Source organism: Struthio camelus, chromosome 5 (assembly GCF_040807025.1).
Source record: "Struthio camelus isolate bStrCam1 chromosome 5, bStrCam1.hap1, whole genome shotgun sequence".
In the NCBI taxonomy this organism is placed as follows: domain Eukaryota; kingdom Metazoa; phylum Chordata; class Aves; order Struthioniformes; family Struthionidae; genus Struthio; species Struthio camelus.
In genome coordinates, this window is record NC_090946.1 from 54,336,065 (window position 1) to 54,358,173 (window position 22,109).

Below are 22,109 nucleotides of genomic sequence, written 5' to 3' on the forward strand. Positions count from 1 at the left end.
CAACTTCCTCTGCCCTTCCCCATTGTGTGCAAAACAGTTAAGAGTTGTAACTTCTCCCATAGGTGTAAGTAGGAAGTAAACGTAGCCCCCCGGAAAGGGAACTTGGTGGAGAGCGTAGCCTGTCTTGGAAAGCCGTAAGTAGGCAGTAGGAAGCAGCACTTTACTCTGTGCGTGTGAAAGAGACGCCTTGCTGTGCAGACCTTGCGATCTTGTGCTCTGCTGAAATGAGTTCACACTAAGCTGCTCAGGGTTGAAGCCAGTGGCCTAGAAGTGAAAGGCCTTGTAGCTCATTCACGCTCTACAGAGGCGATCATAACACAGCTAGCGCAATGCCTGTGGGAGCAGAGCTTGTGTTTCTGGAAAGATGAGCTTGAGTAAATCAATGATGAGCTTCTGGAGACTTGCATAGGAAACGGGGTCTTCCTGAGATTGCAAAGGCAAAATCTTGCATGCATTGCTCCATCTCAAGAACTCAAGGGGTCTATCTGTGCTGCAGCCCAGGGCTGTGATTGCATTTTTTTGCTGGAGCTACCTTTAAACTAGGTAGCTTGAGTATCAATGATAGCATGACTTCTGTCAGTACAGCTTTTATCACAAACTATAGAACCTGTCCAGGACTCAGGGATGAAATTGGGCATGTAGCTTGTCCTTGGGTCTATCCTGTTGCTGCTATATTGCTGTCAGTTTTAAAATAGCTTAGTTCTGTCTCCGTAAACTACGGGAGCTCCTTTGGATTGCAGTGCCAATATATCCTGTGTCCCTCCAAACCTTCTTCATAAAAGGTCATCTTAATACTTCCAATAGTAAGGTTTGAAACTATAGTTTGCATCTCTTCAGCACAGACCCATCAATATAAGCATAACTTGTAGATGGGAAGGAGAGAATTGTGGGATGATAAAGGTGATAATAAGAGTGGTAGGGAGATAAAGCATGTTGTTTTCCTGCATATACATCTTGGTATTACAGTAGTTGAGAGCACACCACCTAAGACATTGTTTATGGGATAGCAGTGAAAGAGAGAGGTTAGAATTCTTCTCTCTTTTCCTGGCTCTGGGAACTAAAGTGGAACGGATAGTTACAGAAGGCACAGCCAATTCTAACCACATCCCTCTTTAGGTCACCTGTGAAGAACAAACATGGAATGTCTCAATTTAAAATTGTGCTCTCAGGCCTTTCAGCAGTAGTAAAGCTTCTTGGTATAGACACATCTCCTAGCACAGATGCAGCATATATTAAAAAAAAGGCATTTTTTTTCACAGTGTAGTTCTTTGTGCCAGAGCTACCACTGGTAAAATAATGTTATGGAAAATGATGGTCCTAGCTGATACAAATGTTCCAGCAAAAATCTCTGTCATAGATCTAGGTGTAGACATAGGTGTAGCAAATAGCAGCTCTCTGCTCATTCTTTAGAAGATTGATTCAGGGGCTGCAAATCAGAATCCTCTAATCTGAGATGCTCCTTCTTAAAGACAGTACTCCAAAAAGGTGAAATCTGACTCAAAAGTTTGGATTCTGCTTATTCATTTCATGCAGTGGCTTATTTATGTAGTGACTGCTAGTTGCCCCAAAGTGTAAAGCTCACGTTTTAAGTTGTGAAGGGTACTGAGACAGCATACGGTGAGAACTTGGACTAAAACTGTCTGACTTTGTAGTTTAACGTGCCCCTTCTGCTTTGTGCATGTAGCGGTGGTGTGCGGCGACTTTCTGTCTCATTGTCCTCTTTTGTTTTCCCCACATACTATAGTGGGCGTAGTTTTTCACGTATCTGTGAGATTGCCCGCAGTCAGGACTATATTTGCATTCTGACGACAGCGTACCTGTAATATTTCTTTGGCTGCCTATAGAAAATACTACAGTAAAGTTGCACTTTTCATCTTAATGCTGAATAAATTACTTCTTTACATATTTGGTAATATATTCTCCTGTCACATAACTCTTGTTATTGTTAATTGGAATTGCTTATGCTCATTGAGAGAGGAATACTTTTCATCCTGTTTTGAATGAAAATCTGTAATCTTGACTTTGTTTCTAAACTTCAGTCATGAGGAGAGCAGTGCAGGAAATTGCTGCTGTTCCACCCAATTAGCTTCTCGGATATCCTTTTAATTGGAGACCATAACTCAGATTCTTAGTATTTTAGGAAGCTGAACAATACAAATTGAAATACAGATATTTCCAGTAAGGGCTCAGTTCAAAGAAGGCTTTTATACACAGATGAGTCTGCTCACAAATAGCGTGTCATATGATAATGAGACCATGTTTTCTTCGGCAGTTTCACATTTCCTAACTGCACTGCTGTGAAATAAGTGGAGTGTTTATCTGCTCTCTCTTAAACTGACAAATCTCTGGAAGGGACTAGTGTGCCCACTATAGACAGAACGTATGTATACAAAAAAAGTCTAAACTCTCAATCAGAAACACAGCACTTCCAAATGCAGTATATTACACTTGTTCAGAACATTCATTTTCTCCAAAGTATTCTTTTTTAATGTAGAAGAGTTCAATTTATGTTTAAGAACAAGTAAACTATAGTACTTTGACAGCCGTTCACACTTAATTTCTTTGCATTAAACCAACAGCATTCTTTTCCACAAACATCCATTGTTAGGACAATGCTCTCAGACGGAATTTATGAGAAATGGAATTATGTTACCAAGGAGATAGCATTTACTATAATGAAGAGTAGATCCTAGAAAATGGCCCCTTTTACAGCAGCTCAGAACAGAGCCACAAAAGCAATTGATTGGTCTTGGCATTTAGTCTTATATCAGCTGTGTCATCCATAGCTTCAGGAGTGAGAACACTAATCTGAAGTGACATTTCTGTTCTGGCGGGCTTTTCTGCCCTGATGAAAGCAATTACTTCATTCCTAAATGATAATTTGCAGGAGTTTCAACCACTTTAATTGATAATTTTTTGTTCTGAGAAGTTCAATTGTGAAGTGATTAGCTGATTTGGTAAATAGAAATTTAAGGTGTGAAATGTACAAGTTGCTCCAAGGTAAAGTGCTGTTTATTGGGTGCTGCAAAATTGCTTGATAAAAGTGCAGTTTCTCTATTATCGTAAGGTTGCCAATTGCATAGTTCAACATAAAAAGAAAAAAAGGATCAAAACTGGTATTCTTGTTGCAGAGTTTAGATTTGAACTGATGTATCACAGCTCACTTAATTGTTGCTGTATCAAAGTGTACATTAGTTTTAAAAGATTGTGTAGGATGATGCGTTTGTAATCCTTAAAAACCTGCCAGGTTCCTCTTATTATGGTCTAATCACTCACTTCGGAAGTAAATCCTGTTATTTAAACGTTACAACACAGATGCTTATTGGTGAGAAAACATTCAATTTAGTGATTAATTCAAGCATACACAAACCTTTTTCTGAAAAAAAAAAAAAAGATGCATTTCTTTGAACCATTTTTTCACATTGAAAACAAAGTAAAGGAAACACCTCTTATTTCAAACAAAACGCAAACAGAACAACTTCAAGTCCCTGTGATATATATATAAAAAAAAATATATATATATAAGCTTCAGTTAATATAGGTATTATTTTTCATAAGTTGCACATTATTTTTTACAATAATTGTTAAAACAGTTGGCAAAATGTATTTTTTGCTATCTACAAGAAAAGGAGGCATTTTAATAGAAACCAATTCTGTGATATTTTCTTATAAAGTGAAAAAATAATGGTCATTTCATGTGTTAAATGAGAAATATAAAGCAAAAATGAAGGTCAAACTGATTTAGCACATCAAACAGTCTTTGTCAGCCAAGCTTAATATATCCTGAGTTTGTGGAACAAATGAAATTTTGCTGCTATGTTACACTTTGCTTCCAAACAACCATTACAACTGGTTTTATATATTGTGTGAGCATCAGACCATCAAACAGTGCATCTTTACTGACGTGTTGCTGCAGTGATGATCTACAGCAGCAATCTGCCATTTATATAAGGGCAAAATGTGCATCTATATTTAGTTGTGAAATTGGCCTATTATACTCTTGATGTTTACAGAGGCTAACATAAATTAATGATGACAGCTATGAGCAGTGCATTAGTTAAGCAGCAGAGTTTTTACCTTGAACTTGAAGGTTCCAGCTTTAACTTCCAGCGTATACTATATAGCTTTCTTCACACATTAAGGAAGGGCATCTGAAATCATTACTTTTTCTTGGACAGCATTAAATGGCTTCAATTTGTGGGCACTGCCATTGATGATAATGTCCGATAGTGGTTTTGTTTACATTTGTGGCAAACTTTTGCCTTCTAAGAACAGTTATATTTTGTAGTGTGGGAAAAAATGAATGCCCCTGAAAAGTGTGTGTTCATTCAGAGGATCTGATTGGACTGACTTTGAACTTGGTCAGATGTCAGATAGGAAAAGAACAGTTTGAGAAAACGATCTGGCCTGCTGGATTATGTGCTGCACCTGAAAATGTTTTTCACCTGAAATGATGTGCTTTTCACCTGAAAGTCTCCTCATGCAGCTCATGTCAGAGCAGGTATAGATAGCGTAGTAGCTATGGATTCCACCGTTAACTATGACCACAGATCTGACAAGTATGCAGGTGTTCAAAGGTTCACGAGTTAAAATGCTGAAGTCTTTGATGAATTTTTGATGGATGAATTTTTAATACGGGTCGACCTTTTTCCTTTGAGGCTGCATGCTAGATTAATTGATAAATAGTGAGCCTGAGCAATGTTCGGATCTCCTAGGCAAACAAGAAGGAAAATCCATAAAAATCTGCCTGTCTGACTTCTCAGATATGCTTAAAAAAGAAAGAAGAAGAAGAAGATAAAATTTAATATGGTTTTTGATTCTCTTCCCTTCTTTTTTTTTTTTGGAAGTTTTATCCTCACAGAAGTATTCTTCTCATTTACACAGCATAACTGTTTTTTATTAGTCTTGAAGTTCTTAGTACTGAGTTCAGAAACAACCTCTACGAAAAGGAAATCTCTGAATAGGTCACTAGGAAAAAAGAAAAGCAGAGAAAGGAAGAAAACATTGAGTCAGAAAGTTGTGTCAAAAGAATAAAACACAAAAAGTGATAACAAAATAGTGTGTAGAAATTAGAGGTAAATATAATAACATACTTGCAGTATTGATTTTTCATAACTAACTGTTTGAATTACAATTTTTTTTTAATTGGTTTTTTTTTTTTTTGTCTTTTAATTCACATTCACATCTGCAGGAACATTAGCTCTTTTGCTTCATTTTCCTCTACTCACTTGTAACTACTATACTGAAAAAAATATCCACTTTTGTGCATATTGTGAACTCTAGAGCATAGCATTTAGAAAAACAGAGCAATAACAGATAACATTGACAATCACGGTCTTTAGGCTCCTGTTGCTGTGATGCTTGACTTGCTAGAATGGACTTTTCAACTGCAATATGTGCAATTAAATCATGCAGGCTAATCTGCTCTTCTTTCTTCATCTTTCTCCCAGCCTAAACCTTCTGTAGAGTCTGCAAATGTGTTTCAGATGAAGTACGGTTTTTAAGATGTCACTATTAGCAAGCGTTTTCCAAAAAGACCTCAAGCGTACAAAGAGCCAGGTAGAAGCAAAAGAAATACTTTTCGAAATAATTGTTCTTTTGATACTGGTGCTATTTCATTCTTGGAACTTTGCATTAATTGTAATTAACCTGTAATAAAATGACCAGTGAAATGAAAACAGGAGATTTTTATAGGCCAGAACTTTGGTGGACTTGGACAACATTATTTTAATGAATTGCCTACGCATTAAGAGCCAGCTTTCCAAAGTACTTGTTGATACAGGTGGGCTTACCTGCTATCATTATTTTCTTTGGTCAGCTTGAAGCCCCAGAAAAGCACCTCCTCAGGAATGTGGCTAAATGAGGGAACAGGTAATGCAGATTAGTCCTGTAACAGGTCAGAATGTACAAACAGTCGTCTTAGTTGAACGGCCTTACTTATCACTGTGTTGCATTGATAGAAGTACAGAAATGATGTAAATATAAAAAATAAATGGGAAACATCTAAGTTTGTTCTAAATTTAAAAAATGTCCAAAGCATGACAATAATAACCCATATCATAACTTACGGTAAGGTAAGAACAAGATGAGAGAATGTGTTGCCGGTAGATATCATACAGAGTTACACTAACGCCCATCTGCAGACTCAGGAGCAGTGTGTATTTACTTCCTGATGTAATACTGCAACCAAACTCGATAGCCAGTAAGCATTGTTGTGTTCTTTATATTGGGAAGCATCTTACGTGGAAGGACATACATAATCAGAAGCCTGTTTTGGTGGGTAGACAGAATAGGGGGCTGGGATTAAATCATGTAGCTCCACCCTGTTCTTTGCCCCAGATTCATTGTGTGATCTGAGGTTGCACATCCTTTCTGTATATCTGGTTTCTTTTCTGTGAAATGGATATAGCATCCACCTCACAAAGGCCTTTAGAGAGCTGGAGAATGCTTAGAGTGGACTTTTTGATCCTTGGATTTAAAAGACTATACTAATATCAAAATACATACATGAAGTGTGTTGCTTCATTCTCTGTAAGGCTTGTTATAAACATTATTAGATATTGTTAACTATTGTGGTTGGACTGTATCTGGTTTCGCTGCTACTAATCCGTATTGCTGTTAGAGGCTTGAGAAATTCACTAGTGGTTGATAACAGCTGAATTAACAAGTATGATACTGTCCAGGACAATAAGTAGCGCTGTGTTCTGGAATGCTGCTGTGCTTGTAGCGTTTCTTCTGAAATCAAGGAGGATTTCCATAGAATTACAAAAAATGCTGGGTATACTTCGTAAGAGTTTGCTGTACTTTGTTGCTTGTAGTTAATGAAAATGAGCAATAAATTACGCTAGTAAACTGTAGACAAGTTGTACCTTTCTGTTGGCTTGAGCCATTATATCCAGATCTCAGCAACCTGGCCATCCCTCAGACCTTGTTTAAGGCCATGGGCCCCCCAGACTATCCCTCTGCATCACTTTAACCCCCCCCCCCCCCCCAACCCGAGCCCACAGTGCTGCATATCATTGAGCAGGGCTGGAGCTGGGGACCTGGCGTCTCTGAGGAGCCTCGCTGAGCTGAGCGGGGTCCTGCCTTGCGCTGGCAGCTGGGGTTAAGGGAACAGCGTAAGCGAAAATGCAAACGCTAGCTTTCTGAAAGTGGGCAAAACTGGTACGTATATTCTCCCAAGCTATGTTTTTAAATTGCACATAGAAATATTTATTTGTAACCCTAAACATTCCCCTGTGTTTGTTTGAATGCAAATCCACAGAATTAAACACTGAAAATTATTTCACTGATTTTTACTGCCCAAACTGAGACACAGAACTGGGTGCTGATGTGCTGAAAATCCTTCTTAATGTAGGTCTGTGCATCTGTTGATGTTCTGTAACATATTTGACAGCCATTATATGCTGCAAAAATTAGGAGCTGTGATTGTCCCGTCTTTAAAGTGACAGATGATGATCTGTCAGACAGGCAGAGGGTTGTGGTTGTGCACACAGACATGGGTGCGTATATATGCTTATAAATATAAAAGATAGAAAATGGTGTAGAGTAAAAGATGAAGCAGGTTAAGCTTGGAATGACCACAAGCACAATGAAATCACATGTGAGTTACGAGTACCAATAAAACTTTTATGCAACACCATATTATCGTGTCTTCTGCATCTGCTGTGTCTTTAATAGAAAAATTACTTTAGAAATGTTGCATACACCATTTTAAAATTATATGGTAATGTTTGTTGTACCCTTTCATCTGTAAAAGCAGACCCTCTTTATATCAGTCCATCTGGAAAGGCAGTAAAAGGAAAAATAATATGTTTTAGAAAGCTCCAATCTAAAATAGCATTAGTTTTCTAGACATTAAGTATTCTGTTTATATGCGATAGCATCTCAGAATTATCAAGAGGTAGCACCAGGAAACTCCTTTGTCTTTTGTAAGGGGCTCTGTGTATGGAACTTTCTTGAGAAGCAGGTTCTTAAGGAAGTAAATGAAGTTTTACCATTATATGATGACATCATCCTTTGATGTCGTATAGTGATGCACTTGCTTGTCTACCGGGAGACCTTATTTAAGAAGTACTTGCGTAAGAGCTTTTAGATGGGCGGTGCTTGTTTCTTGGTGCTTTCTGTATGGTTGTTTGTGAAATCTGCTTAGTAAACATGAGTATGGTTTCCCATGCTTTTACTCCTCTTGTTAGCAGGAGAGCCTGCAGGTATTTCCAAGTGTTTATGTTGCCAAGAACCATCTCTTAATGCCGATGTCATACGATAGGGCCCAAGATGTGTCTTGCTCCTGTGTCAGCACCGCTGCTTTCTGTTGTGAGCCTCGCACCCCTCTCTTCCTAGCATCCTCTGGGGATTATCAGCACTAGTGCATTGCTCAGTTGAGAGCGCCACTGACAGTGAAGCTGATGTTGCCTATCAGAATCGCAGGTGCCAGCAAGGACGCCAATGATGTTTAGGACATGGCTAGTGAGTTCCTACCTCTTAATGAGGAAAACACGATTTGCAAATTAATAACCCGATGTATGAGTATAACTGTAGTGACTGAGGCTGCAAGTGTGTTTCCTTAGTGGAGTTATGTAGAGTAGAATTTAAAACTTCTATCTTAATTTCTGTTTCATCAGACGCTTTCTCATCTTAGCATAATGCACGATGACAAGAGGAGAGTGCTAAAAGTTACAGATTCCTTGACCTGACTATCTTGGTGGAAGCTTCCACAAATGAGGGCTGAGTGGAGACAGATGTTACCAGTGGTAACCCTTTTCAGGAGTTGCTTTTGTACATCTGTGATATCAACTCACCATCCCTTGTACCTTGGGATTTTATACTCTTTAAATTTGAATACCCAAGCAGCTCCCAAAGGCTGTTGTTTGTTTATTAATAGCCATGTTTTTCAGCTTTGTAGGTTTCCTTTACAAATGTTAATGATCCAATAATGTATTTTAGGTTTACATTCCAATATTTTATTCAGCTTGCTAAGAAATATTCTGTCACCTTCCTTTTTTTTTTTAATCACTTATATTCCAAAAGTTGCTGGGGCCTGTGAAGTTTCTGACTTGTTTTATTAAAGATGTCTTAAAAGCCGCGTTCTTGCATAGAACTAAAATTAGGTGCTGTGGAAAGAAGGTGCGGGACTGATCCTCTCAATGTAGACTTTAAGAATAAATCTAGACTCTCTTAGCTCTTCTGGATTCTTCAAACTTGACTTAGGGATTCTTGGGGTCTTTCAGCCCGACCTCTTGAGCAAAGAAGAAAAAAGTGTGCTGACAAGTAGCAAATGCCACCCCTTATGCCATGAAAATGAGCTGTCACTTGCAACAAATTGAGCAGAGAAACTTGCCTGCCTCTTTTTTATGTTACCAGTATAGATATTTAACTTGTCTTCGGGTATCTTTTTACCCCTCACTGAAATTAATTGGAAGATTTGCAGCTCGCAGACCAGTATCTATCAGATTTCTGTATATACATAAAATACTTCTATTGGCTGTATTCAATGCACTTTTTGAGAGATTTGTTCATATCTACGGTGGTAGATATCCAAAATTCAAAACTCCATGGAAACACATCTGCAATAAGCATTACAAAACTTAAATTTCAGGTACTTTTCTTCTAGAATGTAACCTGAATTAGCTGCTGGCAGACAATTTACAGTTAATGAAGACAAGTAGGTACCTTAGAATCACAGAATCAGAGAATCGTTTAGGTTGGAAGGGACCTCTGGAGATCATCTAGTCCAACCTCCCTGCTCAAGCAGCGTCCTCTAGAGCATATTGCCCAGGATCACATCCAGACAGGTTTTGAATATCTCCAGGGAAGGAGACTCCACTACCCCTCCGGGCAACCTGTTCCAATGCCCTGTCACCCTCACAGTGAAGAAGTTTTTTCTCAGGTTTAGGTGGAACTTCCTGTGGTTCAGTTTGTGCCCGTTGCCTCTTGTCCTGTTGCTGGGCACCACGGAGAAGAGGCTGGCCTCATCCTCTTGACACTCCCCCTTCAGATACTTGTACACATTGATGAGATCCCCTCTCAATCTTCTCTTCTCCAGGCTCAACAGGCCCAGCTCTCGCAGTCTTTCTTCATAGGAGAGGTGCCCCAGCTCTCTAATCATCTTTGTAGCCCTCCGCTGGACTCTCTCCAGTAGCGCCATGTCTCTCTTGTACTGGGGAGCCCAGAACTGGACCCAGTACTCCAGGTGAGGCCTCACTAGGGCTGAGGAGAGGGGCAGCATCACCTCCCTCGAGCTGCTGGCAACACTCTGCCTAATGCACCCCAGGAGACCATTGGCCTTCTTGGCCACAAGGGCACACTGCTGGCTCATGTTTAACTCGTTGTCCACCAGCACTCCCAGGTCCTTCTTGGCAGAGCTACTTTCCAGCAGGTCAACCCCCAGCCTGTATGGGGGCATGAGATTATTCCTGCCTAGGTGCAGGACCTTGCACTTGCCTTTGTTGAACTTCAGGAGGTTCCTCTCTGCCCAGCTCTCCAGCCTGTCCAGGTCCCTCTGAATGGCAGCACAGTCTTCTGGTGTGTTAGCCTCTCCTCCCAGTTTAGTATCATCAGCAGACTTGCTGAGGGTGCACTCTGTCCCTTCCTCCAGGTCATTGATGAATATATTGAACAAGACTGGACCCAGTGCTGACCCCTGGGGGACACCACTAGCTACAGGCCTCCAACTAGACTCTGCGCCATTCACCACAACCCTCTGAGCTCGGCCATCCAGCCAGTTCTCAATCCACCTCACCGTCCACTTGTCTAGCCCCCACTTCCTGAGCTTACCTAGGAGGATGTGATGGGAGACAGTGTCCAAAGCCTTGCTGAAGCCCAGGGAGACAACATCCACTGCTCTGCCCTCATCTACCCAGCCAGTCATTCCGTCATAGAAGGCTATCAGATTAGTCAATCCATGCTGACTACTCCTGATCACCTTCTTGTCCTCCAGATGCTTAGTGATGACCTCCAGGATGAGCTGTTCCATCACCTTTCCCGGGATGGAGGTGAGGCTGACAGGCCTGTAGTTTCCTGGCTCCTCCTTCTTGCCCTTTTTGAAGACTGGGGTGACGCTGGCTTTCTTCCAGTCCTCAGGCACCTCTCCTGATCTCCAGGACCTTTCCAAGAGGATGGAGAGTGGCCTAGCGATAACATCCGCCAGCTCCCTCAGCACTCGTGGGTGCATCCCATCGGGGCCCCTGGATTTATGGATGTCAAGTTTGGACAAAAGATCTCTATCCTGATCCTCCTCCACCAAGGGAGAATCTTCCTTTCTCCAGCCTTCCTCTCTTGTCTCCAAGGTCTGGAATTCCTGAGGACTGGCCTTAGCAGCGAAGACTGAAGCAAAGGCAGCATTCAATAACTCTGCCTTCTCTGTATCCTTCGTTACCAGGGCACCCGCCCCATTCAGCAGCGGGCCCACGTTTTCCCTAGTCTTCCTTTTGCTATTGATGTATTTGAAGAAGGCCTTCTTGTTGTCCTTGACATCCCTTGCCAGATTTAATTCCAACTGGGCCTTAGCCTTCCTTGTCGCATCCCTGCACACTCTGACAACGTCCCTGTATTCCTCCCAAGTGGCCTGTCCCCTTTTCCACGTTCTGTACACTTCCTTCTTCTGCTGGAGTTTTGCCAGGAGTTCCTTGCTCATCCATGCAGGTCTCCTGCCCGCTTTGCTGGACTTCTTCCTCAGAGGGATGCACTGATCTTGAGCCTGGAGGAAGTGACGCTTGAATATTAACCAGCTTTCTTGGACCCCTCTTCCCTCTAGGGCCCTACCCCATGAGATTCCCCTAAGTAGGTCCCTGAAGAGGCCAAAGTTAGCTCTCCTGAAGTCCAGCGTTGCAATCCTACTCATTGCCCTGCTCCCTCCTCGGAGGGTCCTGAACTCCACCATCTCATGGTCACTGCAGCCAAGGCTGCCCCCAACCTTCACCTCTCCAACTAGACCTTCTTTGTTCGTTAGTACAAGATCTAGCATTGCACCTCTCCTCGTTGGCGTCTCCACCACCTGAGTCAAGAAATTATCCTCAGTCCTCTGCAGGAACCTCTTTGACTGTTTGTGCCTAGCTGTGCTGTCTTGCCAACAGATGTCAGGGTGGTTGAAGTCTCCCATGAGAACCAGGGCCTGTGATCGTGAGGCTACTTCCAGCTGTCTGTAGAAGGCGTCATCGACAACTTCCTCCTGATCAGATGGCCTGTAGTAAACCCCCACAACAGTGTCACCCAGGTTACCCTGCCCTTTAATCCTTACTCATAGGCTCTCAACTTGCTCTTCATCCACCCCGAGGCAGAGCTCCACACATTCTAGTCACTCCCTCACATAAAGAGCAACTCCACCACCTCGCCTGCCTGGCCTGTCTTTCCTAAAAAGCACCTAGCCATCCATGACAGCATCCCAGTCATGTGAACTATCCCACCATGTCTCTGTCACTGCAATGAGATCATGGCCCTGTGACCGCACACAGATCTCTAACTCTTCCTGTTTATTCCCCATGCTGTGTGCATTGGTATACAGGCATTTCAGAGAGCCAGTCAAGCACGCAGGCTTCCCAGGAGAGGTGCAAGAGGATCCTCCATAGCCATGTTCCATGCTGTCTCCCCTGGCTGTATGCACCCGCTGGAGGCATCCTGACTTGAGCGGTGTTTTACTGACTCCCCTGCCCTGCCACTATACCACTCCCCTTCCCCCATCTTGCCTAGTTTAAAGCCCTCCTTACCAGGCTGGCCAATCTGTTGGCAAAGACGTGTGTGCCCCGCTTGGTGAGGTGGATCCCATCGCTCCCCATCAGCTGTTGCTCTTCAAACAGGGTCCCATGGTCATAGAAACCAAAGCCCTGTTGCCAACACCAGCGGCGCAGCCAGTTGTTAACTTGGAAAACTCGTCTACTCCTCCTCCTGTCCCTTCCCCTCACAGGCAAGATTGAGGAGAAAACAACCTGGGCTCCCAGACCCTTGACCACCACTCCCAGAGAATAGGATTCAGTAGGACTTTCTGTGTTTGCTTGTGGGTAAAAAGGCACCTTTTCCCCCTGTTATCTTTACCTCTCACCATCCTATCTCTTTGCTCAACTGTCTTTTTAAGTATAATTGCTTTTAGTATAGAATTGTGTACGGAAGATAATTTGTTAAGCATTCTCAGGGGAGTGTGATGGGGAGATTTCATTTGGGCTTTAGGGGCCCAGCTGATCTTCCCTTTCAGGTATATCGTGGGCATGCACAGCCGCAAAAGTGCAGGTCGGTAAGAATACTAAAGTGAAAGTTTAGTTGGAGTTGAAAGTATCTCCAAATTAGGATGACAGGTAAATAGAGATCTCAGTAGCATGATATTACATTTACATGCGTAAATTCTGCCTACCTACTTCATATCCCAAAGGGCTCTTGTAGATCTGGGCATTAAGGTTTTGCTGTGAATTAAAGCTGAGGTTTCAGGGAGGGTTATAGAAGCTAGAGAGAAGCATGCACTATTCTAAATACTGGTTGAATTCCACCAGTAATTAGTTAATGGCATTGTGGTCATAACTTCATCAAATAAAAAAGTAATCAAATGAAGCAAAGGAGACAGTCTCTGGTACAGTCTCTGCAGTGGACAAGAACTGTTTCTGCTCACTTTAACACATTGGTTGGCAGACAGCAACGTCAACATTGACACCAATCTCTATCTGCCAAGACAGAAGTATGGCCAAGCAGATCACGTCCTTATCATAAAACATGTTTAAAAACTCTCATGAAACAAAAATGAGGCAATTCCTATTCCTTTTGTATCATCTGCACATGGACTTCTAACCTTCTGGGAAATGTGCTGCACATTTCTTTATCCTTCCCAAACCACATAACAAAAAAAGTTAACCCTTTTCCCCCTTGCAAAGCTGTATTATCATACCTTGAAACAAACTGAAACTTTGAGTTTCAGGAAAAGATCAAGAAAAGACCCCAGCAGTTACCCAATATCATCAAAATATGGATTCAGCAGTTACAGACCAATTAAAAAAATAGCCTGAGAAAAAGATCTGCATTACCTTTAGGCCTCTTCCCTTTCATACAGGTGGTGGCCAGCGAAACACTGATGCAATAGGAGCAAGCGAATGTCTCTTTTTACTCCTGCCTGCTCAGTGTAGAACAGAAAGTCCCTTCTGACCAGAAAGTTGTGTGAGAGACTGACATGTATATGGTAGTGAATTAAAATCAGAAACCTGATGGACATAACTCTGTTAACTGCTTGCTCACCCCTCTGGCAAAGGCTGCTGTTCCCACAGCAAGGACAGCTGATTAAGAACAGCTTCATGAAATCCATGGAGGTTTATGTTGTTATGCCAGACTAAACTCCTGCAGCTCAGAAGCTGCTTTATAACCTGCTTGGTCATCTTGGCTGCCTGCACAGCAACCTCTGGCACAGACAGCACATACTTCAGTCATCTGCTTTCATCTCCTCCTCCCTAGAGTCAGAATTTGGCGCAAATTTAGATGACGATGGTTTACAATGGGTTAGGAGAAGCAATAGCATCCATGCAGGTAAACCCCACGTGAATGCAACTTTCTTGTGAATCCATGTCACTGGCAGCAGAGGAAGAACAGGCAGGCTGAAAGGAAAACAGGTGAAATGAGTTAGGAGCAGTTACTTAGCATGCTGGCTACTGCTGAGAGACAAATGCTATTATTAGTTTTAAATATTCAAAGACTGTGACCATAAAATACATCCTGAAGCTTGTATATCTATACACAATAGTATTTTAAAAATGTGATAATTTGTATAGAAGACCAGCATTGAAAAAGCAGACTGGTTAAATGTGACAGAACACAAATGTTGATGAATGCCCTGCTTTGTTTTATTTTTTTTTCAGTTTACAAGCTTTGAGGAAGGAAAAGTCCCGAGATGCTGCTCGCTCTCGTCGGGGAAAGGAGAATTTTGAATTCTATGAGTTGGCAAAGTTGTTGCCTCTGCCTGCAGCCATTACCAGCCAGCTTGACAAGGCATCCATCATCCGACTTACAATTAGTTATCTGAAAATGAGGGACTTTGCTAATCAAGGCGATCCTCCGTGGAACTTGAGAATGGAAGGGCCTCCACCTAACACATCAGTAAAAGGTATGGAGCAAACATGTTGTGTAGTATCGAATATGGCAGCCTTTAGTAACCTCTAAATTGAAATTTTTACCATCATCCTTTCTTCTTTCCCTGCATATCAAATCCTTTAAAGGGATACAAATGTGGAAATCTGAGGTCTGCATGAGAAAGACACCATGCGAAGGTGAAAGAAACCTCTTATTTTATTCATATTTTATTTAACAATAAACTTCAATATAACCATGATAGCCTCCTGGGAAACGTAGCTTAAATTGTTTAAAGTTATTTAGCAATGATTGTGTTGCTTTGTTTATTTTAATATTTTATAAAAGGATGAGTCTGACTGGATCACGGCATCATTTCTTGATTTGAGGACTCAAACATTACATCAGTTCTCTGAATTCTGTGGCTAAACATTAAAGGCAGAATCATGTGTTTATTAAGTTCAAGAACATCACATTCAAGTTTTCTAGTTATCAGATCAGAGACCAGGATTTTGTGTATCATCTTATAATGCGTACGTGAATTATTCTAGTTTCTGAGCCTCTGGGTATCTATCGACATTTTAGCCTAAATAGACTGATTTCAATATTGAACACCTCCTTTTCATGTTTAAACAAGCAGTTGGGCAACAAAACAAGTGTTTTTTTAGACATGAGATGCTATTGAAGTCTGGTAATAGAGAAATCAGAAACTTGATTTTAGAGGGTATGTGTGTATTGATTTGATCCTAACTGATGCTTCTAATAAGCCGGACATTTTTTGTGTTATTTTTTACTCATACTCCTTCTTACACAGATGAGTGTAATCTTGCTGTCTGAAAAGTATTTCAGTTTAGTGTACAAACTGCATTAACAAAACACAGTTACCAAAAACTGTGAAAGTGTGGTTGGCCTGGTTTTGATAGCACAGAAAATTGCCCTGTTTTATTTCAGATACTGATCTCACATTTTGGAGGAGAAATATTTTGGAGAGAAGCATATGAGATTTGAGAACTTCATTTATTTTCCACCTATTAGGGAACTTAAAGGGTTGGTCTGCACTAAACTCAATAGACGGTACATAGTGTGAGGCAGCAGAAATGGCCACCTCTAAAGGCAGGTGCGGGGGGTTAGGATCTTACTTATCAACCCGCAAAAACTGCCCACGCAGGCTTACTGATACTAGCTGTGCAACCAGCTTTTACTTGCTCTTCCCTTCAGAGGAAATACTATTAGTAAAGAAAAGTTACAATTTTCCCTGGAAGGAGAAGACAGATATGGTGGGCAAAAGCAAAGGACTTTCAGACTGATGATTTAGTAGCTGGGCATATTTGCGTCACTTCATATATTTCATTTATATTACCTGCCACATCATATATAATTTTCATGGAGGAAAAAAAGGTAATTACATCATCGAGAGCACGAGTATAACATGGTTCATCAGACTTGTGATATAATATGCAAATGTTCCCCATTTTTTCAGTGTGAGAGTTTATTGTCAGGCAATTAAACAAACAGTGTTTCAAGAGGGATGTAAAATGGACTCTGTGCTGTAGGAACTATGATCGGTCTGTTAAAATTGCTAATCCTTCCCAACAACCCTAAGGTGCTTCCATAAGCTGTCCCATGTTACAGAAAGTCTGGTTTCTGCAGGTCTTTATGTAAGCTTATAGAGTATTTGGGATCTGTGTTTTTTATTATTCTCTTGTGGAAAAAGAAATATATGCTTGAATACTGGTGCTTTATTTTTTGTGCTTCATCCATTCTGATGAAGGAAAGAATTTTAGGGAGAACTAGGCCTTATTCTTAGACAAGAGCATATTTGAGCAAAAATAGTGTAGTCTAGATTAACTTCTTTATTCCTTTGAAAAACCTACGTAAACACTTAATGCTGGCTTTCCATCCTATCTGAGGCAATAATCCTGCTCCTCCACCCGGTTGGTGCTATGGTTAGTTCCTTTTCTAGCCATCCCATACCTCTAGGCATGAGAGGTATGTGGAAGCACAGGAAGTTTAGTGTTTTTTTTCCTTTTGTGTTTGCGTGGAAGTTCTTTCTACTAACCAGGGTTGTATTTTGTATGTGTCAGTGTGTTGAAACAATTCTTAGCCACTACCAAAAAATGGTGTTTCATTGTGTAAGAATTCACTGTCAGCAGGTTGAACTGTAAAATACAGGTGCGTTTTATTATTTCAGTAGTTCTCCTTATATAGAAAGCTGTTAAAACATTCTGATCAAACATTCATGAAATTATATCAAAAAAAATTCATTTTCATTTATTGAGGTTGTTTGTTGCTGCCCTTGAAGAAGTTCATATGGATAAACATGCTCACATAAATAGCTTGCCGCTTCATATGAAGTATGGTTGATAATCCTACAATAAAACTCTAGGCATTATACTTTTTGTGTCCCCAAGCAATCTCCTGAATAGACTTAAAGACATTTGGAAAATTATAAGAGAGGAACATATGCTGTGTAGGCAACTGCTTTATTCATTTATTTTTCCAAATGTGATGGTCTACTTGTTAATAATTAAATTTCAAAGCTTAGTTTTAAATTGTGTCGCCTAGTACTGTACAGCAATTTAATCATTTTAATTCAGTATTTCAGGAAGGCCCTTTACTCTGCCCGGTATTTATCACGGCTTTTCTTAAAAGTCTATAAAGGCTGATGAGTTTGTTTTCTTATGCCTGTTGTGTACCAATCACTGCAAGTTGTGCTTGAAAATGAACACTCAGGTGACTCCATATAATATTTTCAGAGTCAATTACTTCATGGAAATGATATCTTGAGCAATTGGAAAGTAACAGATAGTTTTCTCCATTATTTTAGAAATATCTGTATTGTTATAATACAGATCAAATCTACAATGAGCATTATGCATTATTCAAGAAATGACCAGGCATTCTCAACAGTGTTTCAGCTAAATAACTGATGATTGTAACCTTTAAAGAAATCTCATTGTGGTGACTATTGGTAAATCATTTCTCCATTCATAGTAATCTTTATTTAGAGGCTATCTAGAAGCCATTATATCTTTTATTAATCTTAAAAGCAATAGCCAATGATTTGACATTTGCTAAAACCGGATAAATTTTCCATCTTCCAACATAGCAGACTTCAGTCAATTTTTTGGAACGTTGTCTGAGGCTTTATTTATGAAGTATTAGGCCTTGTAAACAAATATACATACAACGTGCAGCAGATGAGTTTTAAGATTACTGTTCTTAAAGACCAAGACATGGTTATCATATGGCAGGAAATAATCAAAAAATTATATAGACTGAATAGGAATAGAATTGTTAATTTTTGCATAGTGTGTACACTATATTATGAACAGCAGTACTATTCCAACCTGCTCCCCCCACACCCTGAAGTCTTTGTTTGTCTCACAGTATTTAATGGATATGTACTGAGGAGAAAAGTAAATGAACTGCTAATCGACTTTTTGCAATCAAAAATGAGTTTTCTGAAAGTTGTGATTTGGGAATAGAAGTATGTTTGTTACGGTATATAACAGTAAGTAGTGCCTTGCTTGATATGTCACTTGAAGTCTCCTTTTGCGTTTTGACTGCCTGACCCATAACTGGCCCTGAAGTCCTTTTACAATATCAAATATTTTGGAATATCGTTGCGTGCAAATAATTGACTCAAAAATTTTTTATATTTTCTCTGAATATCAAAACTTGTGCAACAAGGGCATCAAAGCTCATGCATCTTTTTATGTTGTTCTCCACTGTGCTGCGTGTTTTCATTGGGCCGTGTTTTTAAAAGCGAAGAGAGAAAAGGAGTATGAGGCACTGCGGCGTTATGTGGCGTGCAGAATGTGTTTGGCTGGTGTTAATTCAAGTTGCGTACTTCCTGCTTGGGCAGTCTTTGGGATGCTAGTACTAACTGAGGGACACAGTCTCTATAAAAAGCAGCTCTCCAGCTCGTTGACTTGAATAGAGTTCCTGGCTGTTGCCATTTCTGAAACAATAATTGCTCCTGGAATTCGCAAACTGCAAAAACCCTGGCAGTCTGTGCCTAATCCTGTAAACACTTCTCCTGGAAATTTGCCGCGATGGCATCAAAATATTCACTAGATTTGTATTAGTTTTTAGTTTAAAAAAAGCTGCTGTTTTTTTGTCTGTGGAGATGCAAGTGTTTTTGTAAGATCGTGAGTACCGTTTCCTGTTGAATGAAGTGACGTAAGGGAACTGGGATATGTACGATGACTTTTGACATCTTTCCTTTAAAACAGAAAAACTAATTAAAGGATTATCCACAATCTCAATTATGTGAGTCTATTGTGAGCTTTATTTTTTAAGGCAAATAGTCACATTTGAGGTTACTTAATATAATGTAGCTCATCTAGCCTTATTTTTTTAAAGCTAAATGTTCACATTTGAAGTTACTTTATTAAAGTAATGTAGCTCATCTTCTACCGTAAGAGAAGATGAGATGAATGAGATATTTTGACTGAAGGGTGAAAAGGACTTCAATTAAATAATTGTGAAATATTACTGACTGACTACTACTACTGATTATCAATGATGACATTGATAATCACAAAAAAGAAAAAACATTGATGTTCTTTGTAAAAATTATTAATATATTTTTAGTTTGAAAGATAAGGAACCCCAAATGAGGTAGTTCTGTTTGACTCTCCTTGTGACAGATAAGAATTTCACTTGTGAAGAATTTCACTTTTAGTTTAGCCATCTCTCCTTTTAGCACTACCCATTCCAAAATTAGGTAATTTTATAGATCTGTGTTCTGGTGTTAATACATATTAGTATGAAAAGAAATCAGATGTTGTCAAAAGTGTTTGTTGTGGACTGAAAGTTTTTTTATCAGAACTGTTCTTATCAGATGTAACTAAGCGATTCTGACACGTTGCTTGCAATAAAACGTTCAATGTTGCTTCATTCTGCTTGGGTGAGGAAAACAAATCCTTTGATAATCACAAAAAAGAAAAATTATGTTTTAAAGTACCTGTTTCCCTCAAACTAGCCTGCTTTTCAAAAGAAAAAAAAGTTCTCAATACAAATGAAATGCAAAAGTGATTTTGGTGTCTTATTCTGTGGAACTTGGGGTTGAGGAGGTAAGTCCAGTGCTTTCAATTCCTTGTGAAAGAAAACAAATATGAATAATAAATAGAAATGTCAAACAGAGGCTGCTTGCATTAATTCAAATACATTTTTCTAACAATTTTTATGTTAGATAAGTTTACATTTGAAAGAGATAAATAAATGGTTCCCTTCTGAATCATCTCATTCTGGAAGACCTTTAAATAACATTATCTATTGTCACCCTTTTGTATTTTAAACTGAGTGTTGTCTTCTGAGCAGGAGATGCAAGACAGTAGAAACCTTCCCCTGCCAAGCCCCTTAAGCCTTCCTCTATCAGCAGCCTTCCCTTCTGAACCACCAGTTAATTCTCCCTCGGGAAAATCATCCACTGGGGTAAAGAAATGAGAATTACTTTTTTCCTCAATGTTTGTGGCCTGAGACCTTATTTTTCGCTGTTAGACATGAAAAGATGATTCAGATGAAAACAACATAATGCAGATGAATCTGCAGAATTGTTATGGAAAGGATCTCTGAATCTTGCCTGCCAGCTTCATGTTGAGCTTCTGCTCTTGTGCTGGAGAATTCTTGATAGCCCTTGTAATTCATTTCTCCGAGCTTGCAGGTGTTTTTATTATTTGTATGAGACTCGGATTCCTGTTTATGTTAACACCACTTTACAGTTCTGTGGCAGTGTAAAAGAGATTATCTAACACTGATTATAAATGTAATATTTGTACACTCTAAACCTGTTAACCTGGCCATACTGGGAGTGGTAAGTTGCTTAATCAGCTACCTATTACATAGGCAAAGAAAGACTGTTGTTAGGTGACCTTCTGAATGTAGGAAACATACTGGAAGTTTCAGATACTCAGTGGAAAAACATTGATGTTCTTTGAAAAAATTGTTGATCATTTTTTAGTATGAAAGATATGGAACCCAAAATGAGGTAGCTCTGTTTGAATCTCATTGTGATAGACAAGATGAACTGAATACTGGACTCTATGTTGGTGGTTGCCTAGTGACAAGTGATCATGACTTGATTGCTTTCAATCACGGCAAATGGAGGAGGATGCCAACCAATATGCTCAGTGCTTTGGAAGGACTAATTGCCTAATGGGGAAACTTGCATGTGAAATTGACTGGGAAGAAAAATTACTATAGCAGTTAACTAGAACTCTTAAAGAAGAGTTTATGAAATGATGGCTTCCTAGCCAGCTAATAATGACAAAATTACATGCTTTTTTAGAACAAAAGTGAGTGCAACAATTTAAATATATATATATGTGTGTGTGTGTGTGTATATATAAAACACTGAGGATAAAAGGGAAATACATAGCAATTAAGCTAGAATTTAGAAGATGCAGAAGGTTGACAAAGGAAACCAAATGTGTTAAGGAAAATTCTAGCAGGGTTAGAAAAATGAAAGAAAATCTTTTTGTGTGTGTATTATTATTATAATTTTGTGTGTATTATTAGAAAAGATGGCAATAGTATAGGCCCATTCTAAGCGAGTAAAATTTCTACTGATGCAGGAAAGGCAGAGGAGCTTAATACGTGTTTTCCTAAGTGCTTGCCTGTGTAGAATCCGTACTACAGGTCTTTATAGCTGAGGTTATCATTAATGAGATTGTTCATTGAGCATATGCGATCACAGTCATCAGCCATAGAAAGATTTTGGGAGGATGGCTCAGCCATTGTTTGTTTACCTATTTCCTTATATTTTCTTGATTAAAACCAGGATTATTTTAGAGCTTGTTGTGGGTTTTATCACCTTATTCATCCCTTCTTTCTTCTCCTTCAAACTCCTCATGCGAAAGCGTTCGGTCTCTGGAATCCACGTGCCAGAACTGAAAGCATGAAGCTCCAAGAACTGTTTGAATCATATCACACCCATACATGATAATGCTATCTGTGTCTTTTTTGCTAGGGAAATAACAGACCTTTCTTCCATATCTGAATCATATTTTAAAAGGACTTGGAAAAACAAGGAACTTCTATGTGTGCCCAGAAAAAACCTGTGTAGATTT

At 39.8% G+C, this 22,109-nt stretch overlaps 1 protein-coding gene across 4 annotated transcripts in view; it reads left to right on the forward strand.

The window, feature by feature from the left end:
* Positions 1–22,109, forward strand: part of NPAS3 (neuronal PAS domain protein 3) — a 632,661-nt gene that overhangs the window by 176,840 nt on the left and 433,712 nt on the right. For all 4 annotated transcript variants that reach the window (XM_068946425.1, XM_068946424.1, XM_068946426.1 and 1 more), the window contains one exon: positions 14,826–15,070. In XM_068946425.1, the coding sequence (XP_068802526.1) occupies positions 14,826–15,070 (245 nt within the window). The remainder of the gene's footprint in view (positions 1–14,825; positions 15,071–22,109) is intronic.